The 23,286-nt window shown below is 39.3% G+C and overlaps 2 protein-coding genes across 2 annotated transcripts; both read right to left on the minus strand.

The window, feature by feature from the left end:
- Positions 1–425: 425 nt before the first annotated feature.
- LOC147232482 (uncharacterized) lies at positions 426–4,249 on the minus strand. Its single transcript, XM_086149337.1, has 4 exons — positions 4,086–4,249; positions 3,476–3,565; positions 3,064–3,258; positions 426–780 (listed from the first exon to the last, which is right to left on the minus strand). The coding sequence occupies exons 1-4, from the start codon at positions 4,144–4,146 to the stop codon at positions 509–511; spliced, it is 618 nt and encodes a 205-aa protein (XP_086005463.1). The 5' UTR covers positions 4,147–4,249; the 3' UTR covers positions 426–508.
- Positions 4,250–8,632: 4,383 nt separating this feature from the next.
- On the minus strand, positions 8,633–19,999 carry LOC147232483 (forkhead box protein P4-like). Its single transcript, XM_086148926.1, has 13 exons — positions 19,895–19,999; positions 19,195–19,278; positions 18,828–18,934; positions 16,104–16,196; positions 13,712–13,799; positions 13,337–13,440; positions 12,535–12,572; positions 11,451–11,521; positions 11,121–11,222; positions 10,903–11,024; positions 10,682–10,739; positions 8,853–8,971; positions 8,633–8,757 (listed from the first exon to the last, which is right to left on the minus strand). The coding sequence occupies exons 1-13, from the start codon at positions 19,985–19,987 to the stop codon at positions 8,754–8,756; spliced, it is 1,083 nt and encodes a 360-aa protein (XP_086005052.1). The 5' UTR covers positions 19,988–19,999; the 3' UTR covers positions 8,633–8,753.
- Between the last annotated feature and the right edge of the window lie 3,287 nt (positions 20,000–23,286).

A 23,286-nucleotide genomic window follows, 5' to 3' on the forward strand; every position in this document is an offset into this window, starting at 1 on the left:
GATAGATAGATAGATAGATAGATAGATAGATAGATAGATAGATAGATAGATAGATAGATAGATAGATAGATAGATAGATAGATAGATAGACGGGGCAGACAGAATGAGATACTGTCGACAGATACTGTGCGTACATATGTATATACAGGACTGACTCAGAAAATTAGAATATTGCGATAAAGTTCTTTATCTTCTGTAATGCAATTACAAAAACAAAAATGTCATACATTCTGTATTCGTTACAAATCAACTGAAATATTGCAAGCCTTTTATTATTTTGATATTGCTGATTATGGCTTACAACTTAAGAAAACCCAAATATCCTATCTCAAAATATTAGAATACATGAAAAAGTTACTTTTTTTTTGCATTACAGAAGATGAAGAACTTTATCATAATATTCTAATTTTCTGAGACAGTCCCGTAAACCCCAACATTCGTGACTCGCTACAATATGATAAGGAATGTTTATCAACTGATTGACAATAATGTTATTTTTTTGTCCTTTTTATTTTCCCCGATGACAAATGTCACAGAACTCCATGCAAAACTCAAGACATTCAGTCGGTTCGCAGCAGGATTCCAGCATGACCGAGTGCCAGTGGGCGTTGCAGTGGAGCTCCTCTTGGATGTCCGAGCAGCAGGAGGTGCAGGAGGAGCAGGAGGTGCAGCAGGAGGAGCAGAGGGCGTGCAGGCCGGAGGAGCAGCCCTCCAGCAGGGACAGGAGCAGCACGGAGCACTGACAGGACAGGCAGGCCATCAGCAGCTGGAAACACCGGTCTGGAAATGAGATAATCGCGAGTCACACCTTCTGCAAAAAAGCCCGTCGCAGGACGCAACGGCAACACTAATCAGGATATTAACCTGAAATGACTCCCTGCGAGCGTTCGCTTTGTCGTGCCGGCGAGGAGGTCAAAGCGATCGGGCGTGATTGCGTTTACTTAATCAAGAGTCTCGTTCGTTCCTCCGGGGAAAGAATAAAAAGAAAAGGCCGCAGAGGCTGCCGCTGATGAACAATAACGCGTGCATTAATCACTCCGGTGTGTTAGGAGTTCGTCTCTGGCGATCCTAACTGTTGTGTTATTACTCGTCTGCCGTTTTCATCCCGGCGAGGACGCGAGTGAACGCGTGCAGCCGTTTTATCTTGTTTACTTGAGGAGGTAAATGAAAGGAAGACGGCAGAATTCCCCGGAGAGAAGAGTTCAGCGTTCACTTCTGCTTAGCAGCTTAAATTATACACCTAACTATGCTAATACCTGTGTGCGGATGAAATACCAGCAATGTATGGGACTTTAGTATTTATTCCATGCATCGCTTCACACAGAATCCAGGAAGTGGTCTGTCACATGCTGTGACAAAACTGGGGGAAAGTAAATATTAACTTATCAAAGTGAAAAGGAATTGTATCAGGATTTGGGATCATCTTGACTGAGCGTGTTCATTTTAATTTGACACTTGCATGGACCAAGCACGTCTTCCAAATGTCTTCCAAAAGAGCAGAAACCTAATCAAAATATTTTTTTTTTTACTTCAGGTCTTTATTTCATCTTGTCACTTCTGTCTTCAGGTCTTGCTATAATGTCGAGGGAAACCTCTACTCAACATGGTTCTTGCCCCCATCTCCTTATCAAACCTGACCCGACACAACTGGAAGCGTCAGAAATCCTCCGAAAAAAGGTTAAATGTTATAACTGAAAATTCAAAGTGTAGAAACATGTTTCCCCAGTGCATTTGGATATGTGCTGATTGGAAGAGTGTAAACACCATTATAAATATGGTTAGAGATCTTAGTATGAACAGTGGCAGTGCATTAAGACATTTGAGTGCACATATTTTCCACACGGTTATCAGGCGACACGTGACGTGAAATTCATGTCTGTATATGAGAACAGCCAACATCTGCTTTTGTGACTGACTAAATCAGGACTTATTTTGGGTGGCGCGCCACAATTCTTATTTAATTTTTATGCGCGAGCCAACTCAGTGAACAAAATGAAAATCGCATTTCTAATATTTCATTTTTTTGGGGGGCATTTTATTTGAATTTTTAAATCATTAATGATCATATACATGTCCTGAGTTAAATCATTTTGTATGTAATCATTCATACAAAATTAAACAAAAGGCAAAAAAAATAGGTGTCTGAATTCAATATTGATTGAAAATACTTTTTCAGATATTCAAAGAAAATAGTTTGGCGGGCCGGTGCCGAGGGGGCCGGACCAGTAAAATCATTACCTAGAAGTCACACTGAGTCTAGAATTTTCCTTTGTTTTAGTGTAAAGGAGGTAAACAGGTAAATGATAAAAATCTTTATATGTTATGAATTGTTCCTCTAAAAAATACATGACGAATTGATTTTAAAAATGAATATTGAGAAAGAATGGATGAAATTACACCCTAAAAATATTGTTGAGTTAAAAGAGAAAATCTTCAAGAATTTCTTAGAAAATGTTTACAAAGCAAGTGGTGGCCATTCTGGTTATTAAATCAATCCTCTTAATTTTGCCCCTTTTAACAATGTCACCAGATGTTTTTTCATCAAAAATCATTTTGTTTTTGAAAATTTGAAGCAAAAAATACATTGCAAAGTTACTGTTTCATTTTTTCCTTGCCCTGTTTTTTTTTAAACCCACTGTATAAAACACCCAAGATGCAACACACGGGCCGCACTAAACACAAAGATTTCATTTCAGGCAAGGGCCACAAAATATTGTTCCGAGAGCCACAATTGGCCTGCGACCCCTGGTTTAGTGTGTTGCGAAATCCTGTAATTTGCATTGTTGGATTCGACACATTTCAGTGTCTAAGTGTATTTCGGAGGCCAACGCAGACACTGATAATGAACAATTACTAACGTTTAACCGATCGCCCCCGTCGTCTGCCGATTCTTCAGACTGGAAGGAAGAGATTTTTTGCAAATAAGGAAAAAACTGAAGATGCATTTAGTATTTACAGCACATCCATCGCTGCGGGTGTTTTGGGATCTAGAGCCGGTCTCGGATGACACGCGAAACGTCAAAAAATATGTTATTATGGGCTGCGTCACGGGTTTTCACCGACCGCCACGTTTAGTTTGTCCGCTTCCTCTTCCGCTGCCGTGAAAGGACGAGCCGGAGCTCCGGAGCGGCGTCGGGCCCCGGGAGACGGGGGTCCGTCTGCGGTCTGGGACTGCCAGGCCACATTTTGGGCACGCGGGCGTCGGGCCGTCGGGTTCAGGGATCTTGAGACGCGAAACGGCGGCCGACTGAGGCTGGGCTGGAACAGAAGGAGTGAACGTCATCTCATTTTACCTTTGCAGGTGGGGGATCATCTAAGATCTGGTGAGTTAAAGGCACTTGCAAGAAGCAGTTCAATCATTTTCCTCAGCATGTCATTATTTAGACATTTAAATTGCAATTGCAATTTCAATTATTTCCTCCTTGGAGTTGGACGTTGTTTTGTTGCCGCTTCGCTGCTCAGAGTTTCCACTTACTGATGATTAGGTCATTTTGAAGGGGATTTCCTCCTCTAGTCGGGTCATTTGCTGAAAGGATTTCCTCTGCTGGGTTTAACATTGTGCTACCTTTGAAAAGACAAAGCACGTTCGTTATCTGACCGACTATTCGATATTTACGAGAAATAAATGACCGTAAAACCTGGTCATCAAATGTTTCTCGTATGCTCTGTATTCAAAATACAGGTCGGTATCTTTTTTTTCAAAATATACCATTAAATATTAAACTGTATACTGCCACTCCTCTTTTATGGATTTCACAGTCTCACACTTTTAAATAGGGTTTCAATGCACATATTTTGTCACAAATGCTCCACGCCGAGACAAATAATCATGATAAAGTCTCATTTTAAAGGGACCACTCGTGAAAAACTTCTCATACAGTTATAAATACTTTATCCATGGCTGGTAAAAAATCACAAACAGATCATGTGACATTCCAGATGTTGAAAGCAGAGAAAAACACTACGTCCGGCTATTTGACCACATGCACACATTCCAACAAAAATCAACATTAAATTTTCCAGGTGTGTCTGCATGCCTGCATGTAAGAAATAGAGGGATCTCATATCAGATAACGTGCGCTGACCTTCAGATGGTTTGTCGGGCTCTTCCTCCTCGTGCACAGGTAAATCCTCGCCAGGATTCATGTCTGACGCACATGACACCTCAGGATCTCGGTCGTATTCGCTCAGCTGATCGCCGCCATCGCGCTCCGGCCTCGAACCGCAGCAACCGGCCAGGAAACCCCGTTGTCACCTAACACACTTACGTGAGTCATTGCACAGGACACTGTGAGCTGTTCTCTGTGTGTGTGTGTGTGTGTGTGTGTGTGTGAGGTCACGGGGGAGGCTCCAAACAACTGATGACAGAGGCCTGTTTGTGTGACTTTTGCTTCCGACTCCGTCCTGCTTTTAGTCACCTAACATAGTGAACACACATGTCTCACGAGTGTGTGAGCGGGATAAACATTAGTTTTAATTAAGCAAAGGCCATCATTGTAATTATTTCCAAGATATATTTGATATTTCAAAGCATCTTTGATAATATCATGATCCATGCTCTGTGAGTTTTTAGTGTCTATGCAAACATTTTCTTCTATCCCCCATCAGATTAGAAAATATTCTCTTTAAAATGAGGATTTCTGAAATGATCTCGCCATTTTATTCAAAGTTCATTCACAGAGAAGTATAGGAAGACGTTTTTAGGGGAAACTATAGCAATGTGATTCAAATATGTCAAATGGTCATCTTAAAGAAAGATTTTTGTAAGTCAAAATATTATGGAAGCAGATAGGTTTGTAATTTAAATTCAATTTATTTGTAGAATGCTTTTACATTTTCAGAATGTGGCATCATATTTTGTCTAAAATGAGTCATGCTAACATTATTTTCCATAACGCTCATTCTGTGAGTTAATCCAAATTAAAAAGGTATTTAAGATTCGATTTTCAAAACACACCCCAGCAAATTGTTATCAAATTTCAAATTTGAAAATTAAAATGCATGAACAAAAATGTTTTTTCATTTTCAGAATGTAGCAGCATAGACTCATAAATAAAATGAATAATAAGCAATCCAAAAACTGCCTTTTTATTTTCCCTCTTCCAGACTGCTCATTCAGTGACTTGAACCAAATGAAAAAGCAATTTAGGACATTTAGGATTTAATTTTCAAAACCGGCAAATTGTGATTACATTTCTATTAGAACTGTCAAATTTGAATATTACAATACAATATCAGAGATGCCTTTTCATTTTCAATAGAAGATCGACCACTGATCGCTTGGGATCCTGAATCCAAATTGAAGTTTGATTCCTTTCTTTGCGTTGGGATAACGTATTAGTCATTTTAGTTATGAGTCAAAATATTCTGCCACATTCCCAAAATGAAAAAGCATTCTGCTCGAATTGTGAAAGATATTATGCTCCCGTAAAATATGAGTTGATATTGTACTGAAAATTATAAAAATTATATAATAAATAAAATGATAATTAATATAATATTAATAAATTAATAATTAATACATAAAGTAATTATATAATTAATGAAAATAATAGCGCAGTTTAAGATTGATAATATGCCTGTCTAACACCTGGCTTTCGCACTTTGCTAATTATATATGACAAGCGTTTAAAAAAACAAACAAACAAAAGAAAAAGGAGTAATTAACCTCTTTTAGGCATGTGAGTTTGATCATTTTATAATCCACTCCTGGTTCATTTCTTTGTGATATTTTTATTGTTTTTTGATGATCTTTGCGGCTCCTTGAAAAATTAACAAAAGAAGAAGAAGAAGTGTGTTGGATGACAAGTGACAAGGATTAACCCTGACCTGGATGACTGAGAAGCTCCATAGATATTTCCAAAAAAACCTTCTGACACCGTTCCTCCTCCGTAAACGTGGGAATTTTTTGGTCACGCGTTCAGTCGTCGTCGTTGCCGTTTGCACTCAAACCAAGTCAGTCTGTATTAGTCTCAACTATGACAGGTTTTGATGCAGACATTTTTTGTCCCTGCAAAGCTGCAGGGGAGTATTCAGCCAAATAAATGTGGCGAATTACAATTTACACCCAGTCTGCATGTAGAAAACAAGGGATAACTGATGAAAACCAACTCAGATCATGTTCTTGGCGGCTTAAGCTTATTGCTTAAATAACTACATTTAAAAAAAGGTGAATGTCTTCTCGCAAGATATTTCTTATTTTATCTCAAATTCATAATCAATAGAAAAAACAACAACAAAATCTTTATGTTCCCGCTCCTCTGAAGGAGACCAGGACATCCTGATTCATCTGCAACACAGTAATAAGTAAATTAAACATAATTAGATATCTCTTCTACTTACATTTGATATCTATTACCATTTTTTACCAAATATTTGATGTATTTACTCTGCGTCTTTCCTTTAAACAAAGTAACCCCTTCTCCTCTTGTAATGCACTGCTACGATTTTAACAGGATAAACCGAATCAAACCAGTTTTAAATCAACAATAACATGCGAAAATGGCATACCGTGATTTAATGAGATCTTTTTTTTTAAGTTTATTTTTTTTCCCTTCCAGTGACTTGTGATGGTACAGCCACTCAGTAGTATCATCATCACGTCTTGATGAGGAGTTGAATCAAATGAGACCAGCCCTTCTGTGCAGGAGCTGTTGATAAGTGCTGTCAAAAAGTGGCGAATTGCAAAAAAAAAAAAAAAAACATGTTGACTTACGGTGAGTAGATGGCACTTCAAAGAGGCACATAAGTGAAATTGTTGAAGTTGTCTCACGCCGTGGAAACTTTCAGTCAATAAACACGGCAATCACGGAAAGGTGTCGCCTCCCAGGCTGACAGCAAATCAAAAGGAGCCCTAAGAGGCGACAGCAAAGCTAAAGCTAACTTGTTATCAGGTAAGACAATTACTGACATTAGTCAAAACAGGGAGCGGAAACAGGCCTTTGTTCTGTGTTTTGATAGAAAAGACCACAATTTCAGTTTGATATGATGCGATAAAGGCGGCGTAAATGATTTTTTTATTTTTTATTTTTTGCAGATCAGCCGCACAATAATAACACGGAAACCGACCGAAAAAAATGTTCCCGTGCAATGAAACACAACGGAGATGAAAAAAATTCAGAGTAAAAATACTTGATGGATGGGTTCAAATTTTACAAACATGATTAACGATATGATAAAAAAAAAAAAAGAGGCGATTTGACTACTATTACTATTGATGATTATTACTATTGATAATAAATTGACTACGTTTTAATGAAAAGAAAAGAAAATTAACGTCGGTCACCTACCTACAAATCATACATTGTTTTCCAATGTGGATTTTGAATAATAAAAGTGAAAGTAACATCTCAATAAATACCATATTTATTTCAAACCTGTGACAAACACATGACCTCATCAGCAAATACCCAGTATCTTGCATTTGATTCACAAGAGAAGTTGCTGGAACGATCTGGAAGTTCACACAAAGACATAAGAAAAGAAAAAAAACACACTTAACAAAGCATGGATATTGTCTAGGAGGACATAAAATCCAATACAATCTTTTCTCAAGTTCAATCTTTTTTTTTTTTTTTTGTACCAAGAAAACAAAATAATTTGTACACCCTTAGCAATTTCATTGGCACAAAACAAATGTTGTGATACTTTATTCTGTTAATTGCAGACAACAATAGCAAATCCACCAAAATGCTATCCAAACAACATTAGAAAAACACATTTCTGACTCACAATTTCTTTGATTTATGTCATTTACAAGTAAAGTAACAGAAAGTGGTGGACATTTATGTTTGTCAAGACGAGGTATTATATGAGACAGCGATCTGCAAAGACCAAAAACTAGTTTTCAGTTACAATAGTCGAAGGAACAGTGTAAACAAAGAGTGCAACAAGGTTAATTGTGAAGGAATCTTTAATACGTTTGGTGTCGATGACAGTTGCAGAGTTTATGAGCACATTTAAAAAAACTGCGGCCTCTCAGAACGGGACAAAAATGTTGAAAAAATAATGATAAAATAATTCCACACTTCATGTCTTAAATGCATTTTCATATGAATACAGGTGACAACTTTATACTTATGGGAATAGTAAGCAAAGTCATGAAAAGGAACATGATTTTGAATTTTAAAAAATAAAACGAGGCTTGAAAATGCAAAATTCTATTTCAAATGTTTGCTGAAAAACCTTTTGTTGATTCTGAAAATAAAACAAAAAAGTTTTTGGTGGGGGATTAAATGGGATCCACAAAGATCGTGGGTCGGTTCGTAATGGATTTAATGTCTTAAATGTTCTTTTTTTGTATCCAATTAAAAATAAAAAAAAAATTATCCAAATGAAATATAAGACAAAATGACATGTAAAACAAAAACGTCTACCCTGCCAAACCTCAGGAGATTATTTAAAATAAGGACAATTCAGACAGTTTTACTCTATAAAATGACATCATTACACAACAAGGTCAAATATATAGAAGTAATTTCAGATAAGAAAAAGAAACTTTTGGAAAAAAATCGAAAATTTCATATTCATTTGCAGATAGTATAATTAAGACTTACAGGAAACTCCCACCGAGCGAAGATAAATACGAAGATATTATTCAGGCTGCAGCAACAGGCGCTTGATGAATTCTAGCTCGACAGCTTCATGGATTTGTGAGTTTTTTAAGGAATCAGTCGGTTCATCGCTTTCAGCGACATCTGGCTGAAGACCTGAGGGCTTCGTGGTTGCAGTCGGAGATGCGTCGTCGTTCGGGTTCATCTTTCCAGAAAGAACAGACATTTTGAACATTTGAAGCGTGTTTTATCGATCTGTCTCAAGGACTTGTTTCTTAATTTGGAGTCGACAAAACTCACTGCTGGGCTCGTGCAGGTGGTTCAGGACTCTTGCTCTCCGGTGCACACGTCTCTTCTATTTGTCTGTTTGACTTTCTGCCCGCGCAATCATTTCTTAATCCGGAGTCTGGAAGCTCTGCCTGCAAGGATTGATCGAGATGAAGTGGAGGAAAAAGTCAAACTGGCCTGAAAGTACCGTATTTTCCACACTATAAGGCGCACCTAAAAGCCTTTAATTTTCTCAAAAACCGACAGTGCGCCTCATATATGGATCAGTATTGGTCAATTACGGTAGCAGCGGTAAAAAGGGGAATTCCGGTCCAAAACCGCTTGTGTGTGGATAAAGACCCCAAAATGGCACATTTCAAGAGAAACAAACAGAGTTCAAACTCAAGGCGATCGGTCACGCAGTGGAACGCGGGAATGAAGCAGCAGCGAGAGAATTCGACATTAATGAATCAATGGTACGGAAGTGAACGAAGCAATAAGATGACCAACAGAGTTTCCGAGGAAACAAAGCGAGATGGTTGGAGGACAAACTCGAACTGTGGGTTGTCGAACAGAGAGCGGCAAGAAGAGGCGTCACTCCAGTCAATATTCGAATGAAGGCAACGGCGCTAGCTAGCGACATGAACGTCAGTGAATTTAGAGGAGGTCCTTCTCGGTGCTTTTGTTCACTGAAAAGCTTCGAACTGTGACAGGTGGAGTTGGGAAAACGTTGTTTTCAACGAAGCGCAAATACCGCTAAGAGCTACCGGTACGTGCTGTACCATATTGAGTTGTCAGAATGTTTGTTTTGAACTCTATTAATGCAGTTTGACCGACTGACTTATCTGACTGTTTTGTTGGCATTCCCTTTAGCGCAGCTTCATCTCGGTCAGGGGTGCTCAATACGTCGATTGCGATCTACCAGTCGATCGCAAGTGTAATACCAGTAGATCACATGACATTAAAAAAAAAAATAGACGTCAGCCTATCGTCCATCCCGTCACTTTATTGGTATTCAGGGAAGCCAGTCAGATGACATCTGATTTTTTTCGGCCCGAAGTGCAGACAAAAGCTATCTCCAATTTTTAGCCCTGGTTTTTTTTCTCTTAAACTTAAGAAAGGGTATAAAATGAGGGGGGAGCCGGACCAAGTAAGAAGACAAAAACTTATCACTTTCATACGGAATGGGAGGACTTTTTTTTTCACGATGACATTGTCGAAGTGCGTTCGCCTCATCTGCCGGTCTAACATCACAATACCAAAGAAGGGTAATGTGGAGGGGCGTTTTCGGACCATTCGTGGAAAATACGACAAGGACATCCTGCCGAAAAGTGAGCTGAGAAAGAGAAAGGGGAAGGAACTAAAATCCCAGTCGTCCGGACAGCAGTCACTTTTCACACAACAAACTTCAAACTACTGTTATTTTCCAGACTATGCATCCCTGGGGGATTGAATTCAGTGCAAGTCATCAGAGTGAACGTGGGTCATGACAAAAAGATGTACATCATTATTTTGTGTTGTGCAAAATTGGCTCATGAGGTTAGGTGAGGTACATCAACATACATTGAAGTATAGAAGAGTTTTGCATTTTTTTGTGGGTAGATCATTTTGACTTGGTCATTTTATAAGTAGCTGGCATGCTGAAAAAGTGTGAGCACCCCTGATCTACCCCAGCCACTACAGTAGTTTCTATTCTATGTGCCTTATAATGCGGTGCGCCTCATATATGAAAACAGTTTTAAAACAGGCTGTTCAGTGAAGGTGCGCCTTATAGTCCAATGCGCCTTATAGTGCGGAAAATACGGCACCAGTATGAACACGCGTGTTGTCGCTGTCTGACGGGCAAACGAGTGAGCGCTCACCCGTAAGCTGGAATCCAAAGCGCTCCCGAAAGTGGAGTTTTTCATCAGCGTCGGATTCCTGCGGGACAACGGAGGCCGATTACAATCTGCATCTAAAACACCCAACGGACACAAGGTGATGATCTCTGGTAGCGGTGGTTAAAAAATGCAATATGCAAAAACAACACGTTTCTTTCGATCGTCGCCCCGTGATAAACGGTAAGTCGGTAGATGTACTTCACCCAGTAAACTTCTGGGCTCTCCTCCTCTGGTATTCCACCTCGTCCACTGTCCAAACAGCACCTTTCATATTCTCCACACGCACAAAACACTTGTGAAGGCTCAGGTTGTGGCGCACCGCGTTCTGGTGCAGACAAAATCAGAGTGGGTCGATGTTAGGGGAGCGCATGGCGCGCACTTTGGGATTTAGCCGACGCGCCGTTATCTGCATGCGCGGTACCTTCCAAGTCGCGGCGTTTCGCCGGAAATACGCAAAGGTCCGTATGAACCAGTTGTAAATCTCGTTAAGTGTTAGTTGCATTTCTGATGATTCCATGATAGCCTGTAAATCGAGAGGACATCAAAAAAGGGGCGGGCGTTATGTGAAGGAACTTACTAGAAGTCTAACTTATAATGACATGAACAGCCCTTATGTGATTAAGCAGATGAATGGAGGCCATTTTTACCGTCGATAGACATCAATTTAGGAGAAACGATCATCTTAAATGATATATTGATATACATTAACAGGAAATATCATGAATATACGACCTGACATCCAGACTATTACCTGTCTTATCAGAGTTGCATAGGTAAAAGGTGGTCTGATATCAGTGCTTCTGTAGAGCTCAAATTCATTTTCTGAAACAAAATAAAAAACAAAAGAAGTTGGTGAAAGTCAAAGCTTATGTTGCTAATGTTAACTGAGCGCTTCTTTACACCTTCAGCAAGGGACATTCATGAAAACCAAAATTTAGGCCCAATATTAATGTTTAGAGTTTACTTCTTGAGCTGTAAAATGGGGACGTGCACCGAAATTTCTTCAGAATTTATTCAAAAGTTAACTGGTCAATAAAATGTCTTGCATCTGCAGAGGTTAATATCTATTCCTCAGGTTAGCCTATCAAGCTATTTCCCCTTTGCGAGCAATTCAATAATTTTGATTCTAATTCTGAACATTACAAAAAAAAAAATGTCATGGATTTATAATGTAAAGAAAAAATATTTTCTATTTATTGGACCAGACTTTCACTTTAATCCAGTTATTTATGACCTGTTGAACATGGCACCCATATGTGTAAATATATCTTAGGTCAGCGCTCTTCTGGTGATGGCATTCGAGTTTGAGTTAAGAAAGTTGAAAAAAAAAATTAGTTTGGAACTGATTTTTAAATACTTGTGATATTTCTTCATAATACTGTGTCACTTTAAAGTAAACAGAAATTCGTTTTGAAGATAAATTTCACAGGTCGGGAACCAATGGCTTCCTGGTCATCGTAAAAGTGAAGAAATCAGTTTTATCAGATAGCCAACTTGTTTATCCGCTTCAACCCTTGTAACAGAAAAGATGGCGAAAAGAAAAACAAAACGATGACGCGTGGAAATTTGCATTTGGATCCGCGGTATGTCTAGTATGCAATGATAAAATTGCATTGATAAAACAGTCAAATATAAAGCGGCACTTTGAACAAAACCATGCAGCGTATAAGACATATTTAATTTATTATACGTTAAAAATACTAAATGGCTCTTAATAAAATATATTTAGAAATATTTGGCTTACATAAAGTTCCTCACCCCTGTCTTAGGTGGTTTATTTACATTCACATGTATAAATGTACATTTTTTTTTTTTTTTTACTCTGCTTGTAGTACCTGTAGAAAGGGAATAGACCAGAGGATGACGCCGCCGTCTCATGAGCCCCGTGCACGAGGAGCGGCCGGGGAATTCGTCTTCACGGCCTCGGGACGGGGAGCCGGTCGGGACCGAAGGACCGGGAGGAAGCTCGGCCGGGCTGCACGGACTCGCCGCGGGAAGATCGTCGGTGGCCGAGACGGAGCCGAGCTGGAAGCCACGCAAGAACACATTGGACTTAACAAAGAAACAAAAAGATCGACGGGGAAATAAAGAGACGGAGAGATCCAGCAAAGTGCGACAGAAGGATTCGATCCGCCTCTTCGAGGGGGGAACAGACTTAATGTCGCGTACAGGAGGGAGACAATTATTGCTAATTATGGGGTGAAATTGTTTGGCGAATGTTATGATGAGGGTATAACATTTGCAAGATTAACAGATGATTAGCTTCCACTTGGACACAGTCAGGAGAATAAGGATGTGGTGGTGTCACAGCGCCGGAAAGTCAAATCATTTCACCAGAAATGGCTCAAATTTATGGTTCCATGTTCACATTTTTTTTTTTTTTTTTTTTGAAATGGCAATACATTTTTAGGGGCAAAATATTTGCAGAGTTCATAAGCAACATATTTTATCCATGCACTCGGGAGATAATGAAGCTGCAACCACACGGATGTTATTTTCACTCCCCATCACATGGATTTTTTTTTTTTTTCAAATACCCAAAAACAGACATTTGATGGTTCAGCGGGTCCGTCCCTGTTGTTCATACAGTTATTTTTGCAAACCTGCACAGCGAGGGGGTCGGCCGGCGTTTTGCACCGCGGAGATGGTTGACGTGGGGGCGCGGAGAGCGACTGAGATTCTAGAGATGGCAAACGCAGGTGAGCCATCATCGCTCGCAGACGCTCCCATTCTTTACAGAGCTGCGGGAGAAGATGAAGAAGGGAGACGCTTCACTGGAAACGTTAAATTAAATGGAGGGCGGTGAACTGGATTTCGCCAAACAGTTTGTGTCAAATATCACTGAGGAAACAGTCGGAAAGATATGGAAAGTTACATCAAAAAAAAAAAAAATTACAAATAAGGCTTTAATAGAAATGCAAGTTTTTTTGTTTTTTTTTTTAATCAGAGAAAAACAGAAAAAATATATTTGATGTAAATAATAGACAGTCTGTGCAGTGACAAATGGCAAACCTGAAGCTCCAGTTGATGAACAACTTGCATTTGGACTCGGCACTGGGCTGTACTTCTGTCATCCAGGGTGTGTTCAAAGCAGATGTGTCTACAACACACACACACACACACAAGAAAACTTAAAAATGTGTAGTAACAGTAAAAAAAAATTTTGGGGGGGACTAAAACTCCACCAATATGTATATATTAATAAGAATATGGTCATAGAATTATAATTGTGGACAATTATTATTCATATTTCCTGAAATATTTGTACATCCATTAGAACGAGAGTTAACGGACATCTACCTTGCCTTATACTAAAACCATCCTCAGCCCTTTTTTGATGACTTGATGAGTTCTTCCATTCACACACACCGTCTCGGGATTATTATTTCATTAAATAAAACGTTATTGTGCAAAATTGATGTGAAAGTGGGCCCATCCTTTCCCCAAAGTGCTGCCATTGTTTTGCATCAATAATTGTTCTCAACTGAAATAATCCTACAGAAGTGACGCTTTCAAAATGTTAATACTGCGTTTACAGTTTGATCTGTAATTTCATTTTAACTCTTACAATGTTTGTCACTTCCATCTATAGCTCCACACCACCCAAACAGCACATTTCTTCACGATCTTCAATGAGTGAATGATTTTTACCATCCAGAAATACGATGAATATTGTCACTTACTCGCAAAACTGGCTGCTTAATTCTCCGTAGCTGCTACATTTCATCTGCGTCTGCCTCTCCCTCTTCTCGATTCCCTTAAACCCCGAATCAAGCAGGAAACCCCGATTTTACACAGCGGGCGTTCAGTATCCTGTTTGTTTAGCGGCACCTTGTTCCTCGTACAGCGTCAGATGCACAAATGAGAGAGTGAATGGTTGCATGTCTGTTTATGTGGCCTTGAGATTGACTGGCGAACAGTTCAGGGTGAACACGACTCCTGCCTGAAGGCTGCTGGAGTGGCTACAACATCTCTGCAACACACACTGCAGGGATGGATGGATGGATGGATGGATGGATGGATGGATGGATGGACAGAGAGATGGATGGATGGATGGATGGATGGATGGATGGATGGATGGATGGACGGATGGATGGATGGATGGATGGATGGATGGACAGAGAGATGGATGGATGGATGGATGGATGGATGGATGGATGGATGGACGGATGGATGGATGGATGGATGGATGGACAGAGAGATGGATGGATGGATGGATGGATGGATGGATGGATGGATGGACGCATGGATGGATGGACGGATGGATGGATGGATGGATGGATGGATGGACAGAGAGATGGATGGATGGATGGATGGATGGATGGATGGATGGATGGACAGACAGATAGATGGATGCATGGATGGATGGATGGACAGACAGATGGATGGACAGACAGATGGATGGATGGATGGATGGATGGATGGATGGACAGACAGATGGATGGACAGACAGATGGATGGATGCATGGATGGATGGATGGACAGACAGATAGATGGATGCATGGATGGATGGATGGACAGACAGATGGATGGACAGACAGATGGATGGATGGATGGATGGATGGATGGATGGACAGACAGATGGATGGACAGACAGATGGATGGATGCATGGATGGATGGATGGACAGACAGATGGATGGATGGATGGATGGATGGACGCATGGATGGATGGACGGATGGATGGATGCATGGATGGATGGATGGACAGACAGATGGATGGACAGACAGATGGATGGATGCATGGATGGATGGATGGACAGACAGATGGATGGATGGATGGATGGATGGACGCATGGATGGATGGACGGATGGATGGATGGATGGATGGATGGATGGATGGATGGATGCATGGATGGATGGATGGACAGACAGATGGATGGACAGACGGATGGATGGATGGATGGATGGATGGATGGATCTCTGTCTAAGCCTCCTCTTCACAAATAACTTTACTTTCACTTGTAATCCCTGGGATTATTCTTTCCTTAATCTAAAAGATCCAACATATTTTTCCCCCGTTATGAAATCACCCACAATCTGAGTCACGCACTGAACGGTGTGTCACTGAACTATATTGGTAGTTGTGTGTTTCTAAAAAGCGGTAAAACAAATATTGAAAGAATGTCATCTTGGACTATCAGAAACAGCGAGGCTCAAACCGAAGCATTTTCAAACCTCATTAGGAGGCGTTCGAACAAAATTAGTGAGGTTGAACTAAATAGTGAGTCATTTGTTGTGTTTTTCCCCCTGCGTGCTCGTCCTCACGTCCACAAACAGCGACATTTGGTTGTAAGATTGATTTAAAAAAAAATACGATGACCCGCAAACATCCTATTTTAGCTTTAATTTCTCAACGAAGGACTTCAATTGGCAAAGAAAATGCGCACATTATTAAAAACTTACTTCATAAACTGGCTAAGGTTTTCACAGACCGACTCGCATCCGGGCCAGTTACACACACCGTGACCGTAAAGGACGTCGGCCGCGGCTCGACCACTAGATGAAGAGGAGGGAAAGAAATAAAAAGCGTTGTTATTAAAAAGCAGAGCAGCCAGATGGCGTCAATAAAACCAGAGCAGAAACAGAGATAAAAATCAAACCTTTTCATTTCAGGTAGCAAATGTGACAGAGAGGTGGAGGGGTGCATGGAAAAACAAATGAGAAACTATTTACTTTTGATTCAGGACATGATGTCGAGTAAACTTTTTTTTCTTCGCTGAACCACCGCAGGTGGCGGAATACAAAGAAAACAAATAAAACAGACTATATCGTCCCAGGGGGAATTAAAAGTGAAGTCTTGCTGCTAAAGCAAACGCCTTCTCTGCGCTCACCTTGAGAAGAAGAAAATAATGACAAGCGTTTGATGTTTACAGCGAGCCGACGTCAGCCGAGTTCTCACACTTTTTCTAAAAGAAAGAAATCTTACCAGACTGTTTTGCACGGAGACGAAGACCGCTGGTCTCCAGGACGTGTCCCCGCGACTTGAGTGGGCTTCATCTTGTTGGCAGGAGAGTCTGGACTGGCCTGAACGTCAGCGCTTCTGTTTGTCATCTCTTTCCACATCCGCTGCATCTCTGCAGAGCTGCTCCGAGCTGGCGGATCAGAATAGAAATAAACCAATAGATCATTTAAGTATTTTTTTTTTTTTGGCCATTAACATCCTTACTTCACAACACAACAAAAACAGACAAACATGCAAAACATGTATTTTGTCATATATTTATTCAGAATAATTCTTGCATGCATATCATGCTCTTTGATTAAGAGCGTTAAGAATATATTTCGAATGTAGGTTTGATTTGAAACAACGAAATTATTTTTTTTTCCATTAACATCCTAACTCTACAACACAACAATACAACAATGTAGTGCAAAACGTGTCTTTTGTCATATATTTATTTAGAATAATTCTTGCATGCATATCATGCTCTTTGATTAAGAGCATTAAGAATATATTTCAAATGTTAGGTTTGATTTGAAACAACATTTTTTTTTTTTTCCATCAACATCCTTACTTCACAACACAGTATTTTGTCATTTATTTATCTAGAATAATTCTTGCATGCATATCATGTTTTTTGACTAGGAGCATTCAGAATATATGTCAAATGTTAGGTTTGATTTGAAATGACAATTTTTTTTTTCCATTAACATCCTAACTTTACAGCACAACAATGCAACAGTGTAGTGCAAAACATGTATTTTGTCATATATTAATTTAGAATAATTCTTGCATGCATATTATTTTTTTTGATTATTGCATTAAGAAAAAATTTCAAATGTTAAGTTTGATTTGAAACAACAAAATGATACAATTTTTTTTTTTTTGCATTAACATCCTAACTTTAAAACACAACAATGCAACAGCAAAACGTATATTTTGTCATATATTTATTTAGAATAATTCTTGCATGCACATCATATTTTTTGATTAGGAGCATTAAGAATATATTTCAAATGTTAGGTTTGATTTGAAACAACAAAATGATACAATTATTTTTTCTTCCATTAAAATCCTAACTTTACAACACAACAATGCAACAGTGTAGTGCAAAAACGTGTAATTTGTCATATATTCATTCAGAATAATTCATGCATGCATATCATGCTCTTTGATTAAGAGGGTTAAGAATGTATTTCAAATGTAGGTTTGATTTGAAACAAAAAAAATATTTTTTTTCCAGTGACATCATTACTTCACAACACAATATTTTGTCATATATTTATTTAGAATAATTCTCGCATGCATATCATGCTCTTTGATTAGGAGCATTCAGAATATATGTCAAATGTTAGGTTTGATTTGAAATGACAATTTTTTTTTTCCATTAACATCCTAACTTTACAGCACAACAATGCAACAGGGTAGTGCAAAACATGTATTTTGTCATATATTAATTTAGAATAATTCTTGCATGCATATTATTTTTTTTGAATATTGCATTAAGAATAAATTTCAAATGTTAAGTTTGATTTGAAACAACAAAATGATAAAACATTTTTTTTTGCATTAACATCCTAACTTTAAAACACAGCAATGCAACAGCAAAACGTATATTTTGTCATATATTTATTTAGAATAAGTCTTGCATGCACATCATATTTTTTGATTAGGAGCATTAAGAATATATTTCAAATGTTAGGTTTGATTTGAAACAACAAAATGATACAATTATTTTTTCTTCCATTAAAATCCTAACTTTACAACACAACAATGCAACAGTGTAGTGCAAAAACGTGTAATTTGTCATATATTCATTCAGAATAATTCATGCATGCATATCATGCTCTTTGATTAAGAGGGTTAAGAATGTATTTCAAATGTAGGTTTGATTTGAAACAAAAAAAATATTTTTTTTCCAGTGACATCCTTACTTCACAACACAATATTTTGTCATATATTTATTTAGAATAATTCTCGCATGCATATCATGCTCTTTGATTGAGAGCATAAAGAATATATTTCAAATGTCAGGTTCGATTTGAAACGACAAAATGATAACGTTACTGGAGTCTGAAATATGTTTGGCCTTTGAGGACGCGTCCCGGAATGGGGAGGAGAAACACGGCGATAACGTGGGACATGGAGATAATGTAAAATGCCGGTGAAAAAAACGCAATGAGGACCAACCCGGAGCGAAGGTCAGAGAGGACGGGAGCGGCGCCTGCATCCGCAGGAGCTGCTGCTGCTGCAGCTGGAGGAGGCGCTGGAAGACGAGCTGCTGGGAGCGGGGCTGAGGGACGGAGAGCGGAAAAAAATAAACTTGTCCTCGCAAAACTCCTCGCTGTGAAATAGGCAAGTTCTCTCAGCGGTAGCTGTCTTGAGCCGGAACCACTATTATCTGACTCACATTTCAAATTCATCTAACTCTAACTTTCCGGTGACTTTTTTTTTCCTTTTCCCGCATTTCCAGCTGATCTTCGGCGTCGGCCTCCCCCAGCATGATCGCGAAAGATTATAAACAAGACAACAAGATAAACAACGACCTCTCACCTCTTTGCCTTTCTTTCCCGGCTGCTGTTGAAGCAACTGCAAGTAGATCTGCTGCTGCTGCTTCTTGTAAAACTCTTTAAGATGCTGCCGGAAAAAAAAAATATGGAATTGATCAGGATCCGTATTGGCAAGAAATACCAAATTCAGTGATTTGTGCGGGAGAAAAAGCGAATAATTGGACACAGATCGGTGGATAAATGATATTTCTTTTATGACACCTTTGCACCTTTGTTTCATGTCTGTTTGGTCCTCAGATTTAAATGCGTCTGTATGTATTTCATCCCTTATGCCGCTATGAAAAGCAGGATAATTGCATCGTCATGTATTCCGCTGTTTGGAGACACGGCGAAAAATGTGATGTCGGGTTTGATTGATAGGATCTCTTTCAACTCTTGGGTACTCAGATCTTTTCCAACGTCGGCGTCGGTCAGACCGGGAGACACTGATGCGTGCACTTGGTTTGTAAACAAATAGCAAATGCTAAATTTAAAAGATTTTTTTTTTTTTTAACAGATTTAATCCAAGCGCATGAACGATCGTCTCGTACGATTGCATTTCGGTCAATGGCAAAAGTAAGTGTTGCTATTGTTAAATTAGCCACATAAACAAACTTGGCCCTTGCCGCTTATTACAAAATACAGTTAAATAGTCAGCGATCTGTGTTCTGGAATGAAAAGCGGTACTTGCACCGAACAAATACCTGCTGCAGCAGCAGGGCTTGCTGCTTCTGCTGGATCAGCGTCTGCAGCTGGTCAGGAGACAGAAGCTGCTGCATCTGCTGAGGAGCCATCATCGCCGGGGTAACCTGTCGGTGGGACGAGGACGTCTCAGGCGTGCGTCGGGTATTACACTTTGCGGCGCCGTTTGGGGAAAGAACATTGACGCCCTGGACAAGAAGGGCCGGAGCTGAGGTCCTTTAACATCTGCAGGAGCGTGCTTCAATTACATGTACAATAAATTCTCCCTTTGTGCAAGAGTTCCATTGTTTTCTGTGCAATAACACATTCATATGCCCGTACTTGTAAATACACATGTATATACATTACATTTATTTTTAAATACCTTTTAACTTTATTTATTTATCTCAATCTTTCCCGTTTTTTTTTTTTTTTTAATTTTCATTATTCCCTATTTTATTCTTTTTTTTTAAGATAAGATAATATAAGATAAGAACAACTTTATTTATCCCGAAGGAAATTGTTGTGCCAGAGTTTCAAGCAAAAGCATAACAATAATAGATGATAGTAGGAAGGAGGGAGAATATGAAATACAATAAAATATACATTTTCAAGGTTAAGGCTATCAAGTGTTTTAAGGCCTTAAGTGCAGAGATTTAAAAAAATTATTTATACTGTAGCAGGAGCTGCTTTTGACAAAAAGGCCATTTCCACCTCCGGGATCAATAAAGAATTCTGATTCTGATTCTGATTCTAGTTGCCATCAACCTTTTGTGCACAACCTCATGCCGAATAGTGTCATTAACCCTAAATGAGACGGAGAATAAGCTGACCGCTTAATTAGCAACACAATTACATGCTTTTTCAAAAGTCCTAATAGAAGTGTATGGCTATTAATATACGCAAACACCCACGGAATAATAACTGATCTTGACGACAAACGATGGGTGACGAAAACCCTGTGTGTTTTTTTTTATATCCAAACATTACTGACATTGCACGAAGAACAAACTAAAACCTCTGTACAGGCCCAAGTAGCTATATTTCCATTAAAAAAAAAAAAAAAAAAATGAAATCATATCAAATACCCATTAGCGCACATTAATTTCTGATTCAGACCTAAACTGAAGAAAATGTCATCAAATATGGTATACATAAAAAACAAGTTGTGGAGGGAAAAATATTTAGCATTGAGAACAACATTTTGTAAATAGATAAGTGATGAATAAATACTCAATAGAGAAGAATTGAATTCACTTCCATTAATTATGCAGGTCATAAAAAAGATGCACTGGTTTCTGCGTGCGGCTTGAACGTTGGACGAATCGCCCAAAATTTTATCTTTGCTCCATTTCTAGAATAAAACATTTGTTTCTTACTAGGAGATTTTAGACAGTTAACCGCCATCCATATTTTATATCGATGACAAAACGATAACCCCCATTCGGTTACTTGGATCAACCATTTGTCGAGTAAATGCCGACAGAGCAGAACGTGATGTTTGTATTCTGGAGTTGCGCTACGTCTCAGCAGCTCGGGAGATGCGTCTTAGGGGATGAGGGACGCTTGAGGGAGCTCCAGGTTCGCTGTTAAACGTCTGTCAAAAGATGTAAACGCGCCACCGATGCACGAGAAACCCGAGAAAACCCCTCCTTTGGGGTAAAACATCTGCGATATTAGTCTATAATACATAACCCAAGCCTGTCGACGCTCACTGTTTCAGTTTGAAATATATCATCTTTGTTGTCTGATGTTGGATCGCGACCCTACGTCCTTTTACTGAATGAATAATCATTTCATAAAAGAAAAAAAATAATCCCAAGTTATTGTACTTTTTGTGCGTTCCATAGATAAGATACAGAATCGGTCCTTTTTATTCTTAATAGTAAAAGTATCCCTCGTTATTTCTATTTTCCCCAGCATGGAAATTTAAAGTATGTTAAACCAGGTGCTTGGATTGCACCTTGAAATTTAAAAACAGCCACCCGGCAGCCGGGTGAGATCGCAACGGTGACATCGGGACGAACAAAGACGCGTCTGAAAATCGAGCGTGAACGTCGGCATCGCCGCGGAGTTGGAAGTGAAAGTGAATTAAGAGCAGAGCAAAAGCGACGTGATGAGAGAACAAACACGAGCAAAGTGTGGTGAACAGGCGTTCATTATCTCCTCAGTTCCGTCGATCCCGTAGATTAAGACGGAATTCTAACAGACAACCATAAAATTACGGCACGCTTATTTGCCGTTCACTTTGCATCTGTTTGGCGCGGAGACGCTTATTCCACTCACAAACCAATAAAGAAGGACAAACACGGTTGCGGTGTTTCGACTCCCGGCTGGCGTCAAGAGCTCATATGAGGTCGACGGAGATGCGGGTTTGATGTCTTAAAAAGTCTAAAACGCGGCCGTTTCTCATCAAATGTGTTGTTTACAGCTGCTTTGTGAGGAAAGAAAAACAACCTCCGGAAAAACAAGAGGACGGTACCTGTTTATGATGGAGACGTCCGCTCACTGCACTGCAGGAGTGCCCATTAGCAACGCTCTCCGCCGTAATATTGCCTGTGTGACCGTGGAAACGGCCGGCCGACGTTTGACGGACAGTTTCGGAGCTGAGAGAACGGGAGCGGAGCCGTCAACCCCCCCGCTGAGCCTTGAGAGCGGCGGTAAAAGTATGCGGTTCGTTATCGGAGCATGGAGTTCGGCATCTTGTTCGACAAAAACTTTGCCCGGAAGAAAATCTCCGGAAAAAAAAAAAAAAAAAAAAAAAAGAACCTTTGCACAAAAAGGTTTTGTTTTTGATAAAAGATTAATTGGAATAGTCTCTGGAAAAAAATAAAAAATGAAATAAAACCCTTTGTTTCTGATAAAGATACCAGGTTAATTGGAATATTAATTGTAACAGTCCCATATGTATATTTCTATGTAAAAAAAATAACTAAAAAAAAAAAAAAAAGATGGAAATTGATTTCATGCAGAATCTGTGTCACACGGAAAGAAAGAAAATTAACCCTCTTATTATGTTAAGGGTCAGTTTGACCCATTTCACCCATTGACCCAATGGGTCAAATTGACCCTTAACATAACAAGAGGGTTAAATGAAATTGCATTAATTCTGACGCATCATTTTGCATTCACACACAGAGAGACTGACCAGGGTGAGCCGCTGCACCCTCCAGGGAGTTTAAACTTTATCTACTAAAGTATAATTCATCACCCTCCCACCCCTACAATGATGATAAGAGAGAGCAAGAGGAAGTAAACAGCATTCTTTACAAATCCAGCACAAACAAGTTAGGTTTTAAGGGTCAGAAAATCATGTGGTTCCCCGTTTTGTGGGGCAAATATCTTTGGTACTCACTGTGAGGCGCAGCAGCCAGGCACGATTGATGTCTTCAACTTGCTCAGGTTTGTGTGAGGA

The sequence above is a fragment of the Fistularia commersonii genome, chromosome 7 (assembly GCF_037954325.1).
Source record: "Fistularia commersonii isolate RoL2024-O1a breed Wild chromosome 7, RoL_Fcom_v1.0, whole genome shotgun sequence".
Classification (NCBI taxonomy): Eukaryota; Metazoa; Chordata; class Actinopteri; order Syngnathiformes; family Fistulariidae; genus Fistularia; species Fistularia commersonii.

What these genes read in the sequence shown, in the direction of transcription:
- LOC147232482 (XM_086149337.1), bottom strand. Translation starts at nt 4,146, where the DNA reads ATGAATCCTGGCGAGGATTTACCTGTGCACGAGGAGGAAGAGCCCGAC. An exon ending in GCCCGACAAACCATCTGAAG is followed by an intron (nt 3,566 to 4,085) that starts GTCAGCGCACGT and finishes GTCTTTTCAAAG; the next exon opens with GTAGCACAATGTTAAACCCA. An exon ending in CGGACAAACTAAACGTGGCG is followed by an intron (nt 781 to 3,063) that starts GTCGGTGAAAAC and finishes TCTCATTTCCAG; the next exon opens with ACCGGTGTTTCCAGCTGCTG.
- LOC147232483 (XM_086148926.1), bottom strand. Translation starts at nt 19,987, where the DNA reads ATGATGGCTCCTCAGCAGATGCAGCAGCTTCTGTCTCCTGACCAGCTG. An exon ending in CGGGAAAGAAAGGCAAAGAG is followed by an intron (nt 18,935 to 19,194) that starts GTGAGAGGTCGT and finishes TCCGTCCCTCAG; the next exon opens with CCCCGCTCCCAGCAGCTCGT. An exon ending in AGAGCCCAGAAGTTTACTGG is followed by an intron (nt 10,740 to 10,902) that starts GTGAAGTACATC and finishes GTTGTCCCGCAG; the next exon opens with GAATCCGACGCTGATGAAAA.